Here is a 6592-nt window from a genome sequence, read left to right as displayed (position 1 = left end):
AATGATCTTAAAATTGTGATATATCCAAATCACCTATTTTTCATTTTTACAATTTAGATGTTTTTTATAGCGACAGTGTCTCGCTATGTTGCCCAGGCTGGTCTTCCAACTCCAGAGGGCTCAAGTGATCCTCCTGCCTTGGCCTCTCAAAGTGCTGAGATTAAAGGCGTGAACCCCATTGCCCCTGGCCCAAATCACCTGTTTTTCTGATAGTAATCTGGCAATTTTATGAGTGTCTAACATTGTTTTCTATGCGGTCTTCAGAATTGCTAAGATATGAGGCAACCTATAAGCTCTGGCGTTGGCAAATTATGACCTACTTGTTTTTGAAAATAAAATTGTATTGGAACACAGTCACACACTTATCTATTGTCTATGGCTATTTTTGTGTTACAGCAGCAAAGGTAAGTAGCTGTGATAGTGACCACATAGCCTGGTAGCCTAAAATACTGGCCGTCTATCCCTTTAAGAAGTTTGCTGACCCCGTAAGAAGTCATTCCTCATCTAGAGCAATCCATCACATGGCAAACCACCTTTGAAGGCGAGCTTCGTCTGTTTCAAAGCCAGCCAAGGTAAGACTTTTTCTCCAAAGCTGTAAATACACAAAGATTTATCGGGAAATATTTTCTATATGGTACTTCATTCAGGGGTTATCAATCAGTAGGGGCCATGTATGTAAGAGCTATACAGATAAGAGACTATAGGATCTGACTAGAAAGCCCATTTCCAGTACTAGGTGAGTGATTAAAACCAACTGCATCAGAAGAAAGCATCTTGTCAAAATTACTATTTGTGAACTAAAACAAAGGACACATTCCCACTAGAACAGAAATAAATTTTAATTCATTGAAAAGTGCAGCAGTGAACAGGGTCCTTTTGAAGGGCACTTTCTAAGTCAAATGACTGAAATGACACAGAGCAAGGGCAGAATAGGAACAGAGGATGCAAACACAGGAAGTTACAAAATTCAGTGGGAACTAAGTGGTGATAAAACTCAAGAACCTAACTCTACCCATCTAATTCCACTGGTGGATCAGTTGAAATAACTTTTGCTTTCTTTAGTATGAATCCTGGGACAACTTTCCTTTAAAAAAGCACTAAACCTTAGTTTAGACACTTAGTAAGTTTAAGAACACTTCTCACAGAATAAGGTAAAACTTCCATGGCCATCACGACTATTTTGTACAAGAGCCCTACTGTTGTCAATTACAATGTGTTTGCGGGCCGGGCACAGTGGCTCACACCTGTAGTCCCAGCACTTTGGGAGGTCGAGGCGGGTGAATCACCTGAGGTCAGGAGTTCAATCAGCCTGGCCAACATGGTGAAACCCCGTCTCTACTAAAGTTACAAAAATCAGCCAGGCATGGTGGCGGGCACCTGTAATCTCAGCTACTTGGGAGGCTGAGGCAGGAGAATTGCTAGAACCCAGGAGGTGGAAATTGCAGTGAGGCGAGATCATGCCATTGCACTCCAGCCCGGGTGACAACAGCGAGACTTCATCTCCAAAAAAAAAAGTGTTTGCAACAGCACCGTTTGTCAAATCCAAAGATGCTCAAAAGGTGTTCCCTACTTTGCATGAGAGGGAGAGCTTTGTAACAGGGAATCGTATAAGGCAAACTCTCTATTCATTCCTAAGGCCTCTGTTCATTCCTAATATTTATATGGTTCTCTATTCTGAAGGGCACCAACATGGACCTCACCTTCTTAACATGGAAAATCAAAATCTAAATGAATACAATTAAAAGGAGGAGGCAAGCTTCTTGCAGTGGGTCCCTAAAACATTATGAAAACATCAGTGCATTGTGTAGTCTGTTACGCTATCAACTGAGGTCTCTTTATGAAAAAGATTTTAGCACAGATTCAGAATGGAGCCAGTCCAAGAAAAAAAAGAATTGAAAGCTACTTGAAGGTTAGACAGGAAATATACCAAAAATAGAAGAGCGTAGAGACAGGGCCGCACCACACCCCACCAGGCAAGCTCACCCACTGAACTGAGCGTAAGAGTGGCGTGGCAGAGGTGCCGTCAGCAGCTGACTATGTCACTCTTATGAGTTCTGCTCTTAGAAACCAGCATAAAACTGAATAATCTGCAAATAACCAGCAAAAAACTGAATGACATCACAGTCCAAGACCTGGTAAGAGTTGGTTTCTTTTTATTTGGAAATAACTATGGTCAACTTTCATTAATGTGGAAGTTGACTGATAATGTTAAGAATCAAAGTGAAAAAGAAAGCCGATACCCATATTCAACAATGTAGTTTGCTTTTAGTTACAACATTTTTTGAATTTCCTCTTCTAAAACATTCACAGCAGAGGTGTCCATTTCACTTGCGTATTTCACCTCTAGATACCACCTCAGTTGCTGGGATCACGTGAGGTAAAGGAATAAATCCAATGGCTATTAGCCCAATATGACTATCTGCAATTCTGATAGAAAAGCTACTTTCAGCCATGTCTTACAAAGTGCTTAAAGCTGGACAGAAGACTTTAAATATAGCTAAAATCGCTTATTGCCTGAGTTGAACAAGTTGTAAACCACAGCTCTTCCTCCTCCCCTGCTGTCTCACCACCAATTAGCCTTCTTGTGAAGAAAACATTAGAAATGGAACTGGTTTTTGAGTCAAGAAACATAAAAATTTAGGTGTTCTCAGCCAAGCGTGGTGGCTCACGCCTATAATCCCAGCACTCTGGGAGGCCAAGGTGGGTGGATCACAAGGTCAGGAGTTCAAGACCAGCCTGGCCAACATGGTGAAATTCCGTCTCTACTAAAAATACAAAAAATTAGCCAGGCATAGTGGTGCGTGCCTATAATCCCAGCTACTCAGGAGGCTGAGACAGAATCGCTTGAACCCAGGAGGCAAAGGTTGCAGTGAGCTGAGATCATGCCATTGCACTCCAGCCTGGGTGACATAGCGAGACTCTGTCACCCCCTGCCAAAAATAAAAAAATTTACATATTCTCAACAGTGAAGAAACCTGAATAGATTTGATTTTGATAGGGGGAATACTGATAATTAACAATACTCCAAAACTCAGGAAGAACCCATCTAAAAGGGGAGAAGGTAGGGTAAAGTAGTTGATACTCTGCACCAACTGTAAGAAAAATTTCCATCTTGAAACAAATGAAGAGAAAGGCAGAAAAATGCAGATTAGAGCCAACGACTTCATGCATGGAACTGAAATTCAAGCTCCCTGCTGGACAGGCACTTCCTTCCTTTATCCCTGGTATAGCCCTTCCACCTGTCTGTCCAAGAGCCCTGTCTTCAGAACACCCTATAAGAGACAACCCTCACCAACTCTTGGCAGTTCTTCCCTGCTGATGTTTCTAAGCCACTTTATTTTCAGATCTCAGAGGGGAGTCTCAAGAGAAGGGACCTTGCTCAATCCTTCCAGGGTTCACCGGCACTCCCTGTGGTTGGCAGCCACTGGAAAGTAGATGGCTATCACCTTCAAGAGCTATCTGGAATTGGCCTTTATCACAAGCTTACTGCTCTATTTCAGTGCAGCACCAGCCTAGAATTCCCAAAAACATGAACAGAGCTTGGGTGACATGTTTTGAATTTGCAACCTTACCACACTGTGATGAACATCATAAAAAAATGTATCTCTACTTCTCTATCACAATGGTACTTGTTCTTACTCGGATGATTCAGCTCTGATGGTTACTCTTCAAGCCATGTGATGTTAGTATTTTTGATAGTGAAGTGCTCAATCTGAAATGCTACACAGGTCCTTTGATTTTAGGTCAAGCTTATATATCAAAAGGTGTATCTGTGTCTCTGTGTGTGTGTGTGTCCCCCAAAGTACTGCCATTTATCTGAATGGATTTACAAATTCAGACTTTAACCACATGAGGAATAATCAAGAACTGTGGCCCCAGGACAAAAAGAATATGGTGAGAGCAAAGACCTCAGGAGTGTCCTTATTAGCTGAAGGAAGAGACCAGAGACAGCCACTCCTGACACATGGGCAGAGTTCACAGTTTAACACATTGCACGAGGAAGTCAGCCGACTGGGCTGCTTTTTCAAACGGGACTTAAAGCCAGTCCAGAAACTCTTCCAGGTGTGGTCTTGAAGACTAGCTACAGACACCTACTACAATCACTTCATCAGAAAGAGGCGTGCAGGGATCCATCTGCAGAGGCTGTGTGAGGTCGCTACAGAAGATGTTTGGAAAATCTTCGAGTCCTGACACTGCCGCGATTGCTGAACATGAGGCGGGGGTCAAACCTGTATCTGGGGAGGAAAAACCAAATGTAACATTAGCTCTCGCTAGTTTCTCACTCAGAATATTATTCAGTGGAAAGGATAGCACGAATTGGTGTAAAAGAAACAAATCACCAGAAGGGACTCTAGTGAGAAAGTCTATGGTACAAAACGTGAGCCCTCGACAGTTCCGAACATTTTCATCACCAGTCAGCACACACAAAGTCACACAGTGCAAGTCAAGAGGAGAAAAACAAGTAGGTTAATCCTGAAACGTGTCAGAAGGCAGCAAGATTTGAGATTTTTTTCTTTTGAGGGAGTAGGGGTGGATCCATTGTTGCATTATTATAGTGCTTGTGTTCAAGTCACCCTTATTTCATTTAATAATGGTTCCAAACCACAAGAGTAGTGGTGCTGCCAATTCAGAAATGCCAAAGAGAAGCCATAAAGTGATTCCCTTAAGTGAAAAAGTGAATGCTCTTGACTTAATAAGGAAAGAAAAAATCGTACAGTGAGACTGCTAAGACCTACAGCAGACTCACCATAAGCATGAGTCATTTTTGGTGGGAGGGCTGTCAGGGGGACAGAGTCACACAGTCTGTCGCCCAGGCTGGAGTGCAGTGGCACAGTCTCAGCTCACTGTAACCTCCACCTCTCAGGCTCAAGTGATTCTCCTGCCTTAGCCTCCAGAATAGCTAGGAACAGAGGCATGGCCACACCTGGCTAATTTTTGTGTTGTTTTTTTCTGTAGAGACAGTTTCACCATGTTGCCCAGGCTGGTCTAGAACTCCTGGGCTCATGTGATCTGCATGCCTTGGTCTCCCAAAGTGCTGGGATTACAAATGTGAGCCACTGTGCCCAGCCAAGAATGAATCTTCTATCTGTGAAATCATGAAGAAGGAAAAAAGAATTCTAGTTTGGCTGCCACACCTTAAACTGCAAAAGTTAGGGCCACAGTGCATGACAAAAGCTTAGTTAAGATGGAAAAGGCATAAAATTTGATGGTAGAAGACACGAATGGAAACATCTTCTGACTGATGGCAACTGGGCCTGGCACTATCCTTGGGGCTTCATGCATCCACTGTGGGTTCCAGAATAGATCCTCTGTGGATAAGCGGGGGACTACTGCATTTTAGAACAGCAATTGACCAACATTTTTTGTAAAGGGCCAGATAATAAATGTTTTAGGGTATGGGAGCCATACAGTCTCTGTCCCAACCATTCTCCTTTGCTGCTGAAGCACACAAGCAGCCAAAACCAGGTAAAAGAATGTGTGAGGCTGTGTTCCAGCAGGTGGGGCTAGATTGGGCTCACAACATCTGATGACCCCATCTTGGAGGACTCAACAGGCCCAAATGTTTGATAGGAAAGGAATAATAAGGGCTAAGGTATTTAAAACAGAAAATCAGGTTAGGTCCAGGCTAACATCAGCAAAGCCAGCATCTAGAACTTTAGTTATAAACTTCTAAAATGTGAGGAAGACAATTTGTTGCAGTTAAAAACCAAACAAAACTTGCTTAGGAAATAATGTATTCACTTCCTTATAGGGTGACCCTTGGGCAAATCACAACTGCAAGCTCAATTTCCTCATTTGAAATTTACTTTTTGGGCTCTAAGGGCTGTATGAAAATTCTATGAATTCTAACACTTAGAGCCAGATGTTCAGAAGAAACAGACAGCTGGCTGCATCCACCTTGCACTGGCCAACCAGCCAGGCAGGTCCATATCCTAGCAGTGGCCTGGTCAGGGACTGTTTGGCCACACATCATAATCCAAGAGGTCCAGTTCCTTGACCCTCCATTTAAGATTTAGTCAGATGCTGGCTTTAAGTTCACAGAGTCAGCCAGAGAGTATATGGTTAAAAAGCATTAACTGCTATTGACATCTAACTTAATTTGGTTTAAAAGGACACTCTGAGCTAAGTAACTGTTGGAAATTGCAAAGTCAGCACATGTAAACTGGAAGTCTTGTGCTTTTATTTTCGGGACTGGACTTCCTATTTCAGGTAACTCGTACCAAGCTAGGACCTATTTCACTAACTTAGAGGAAAGACCAAAGCGGGTGGTCAAAATCCATGACCATTCTTATTGTATTAATGGGATTATCCATATAAAAAGTTATTTCATTTAAGTGATATAAAATAATGATAAGTATTATCTCCTTATATTGGTATCTGGTTTTAGTTTACTGGTGTCCCTGCCACTTTGGCATTATACACATTATTTAAAAGCAAACAATGAATAGTCTATCGTTGAGTTTTTCTACTCATTCACATTCATTTGTCTCTAATTTGGACTAAAGATAAAATTTAGTACAAAGATGGCTAAAAAAATTAAGTGATAGCTTTCCATCAACTTAGGACATCATTCTTCCCTCTCCTACATTCT

General features: G+C 42.1%; 1 protein-coding gene across 1 annotated transcript in view; it reads right to left on the bottom strand.

Annotated features, from left to right (window-relative positions):
* Window positions 1-814: 814 nt before the first annotated feature.
* The window catches only part of GNS (glucosamine (N-acetyl)-6-sulfatase), a 50472-nt gene continuing 44694 nt past the window's right edge, over window positions 815-6592 (bottom strand). The window contains exon 13 of the mRNA XM_011972931.1: window positions 815-4235. Coding sequence (XP_011828321.1) covers window positions 4157-4235 — 79 coding nt within the window. The 3' untranslated portion in view covers window positions 815-4156. The remainder of the gene's footprint in view (window positions 4236-6592) is intronic.

The sequence above is a fragment of the Mandrillus leucophaeus genome, unplaced genomic scaffold, assembly GCF_000951045.1.
Source record: "Mandrillus leucophaeus isolate KB7577 unplaced genomic scaffold, Mleu.le_1.0 Scaffold132, whole genome shotgun sequence".
Classification (NCBI taxonomy): Eukaryota; Metazoa; Chordata; class Mammalia; order Primates; family Cercopithecidae; genus Mandrillus; species Mandrillus leucophaeus.
The sequence above is the reverse complement of the archived record's forward strand: the minus strand, read 5'-3'. Positions and strand labels throughout refer to the sequence as shown.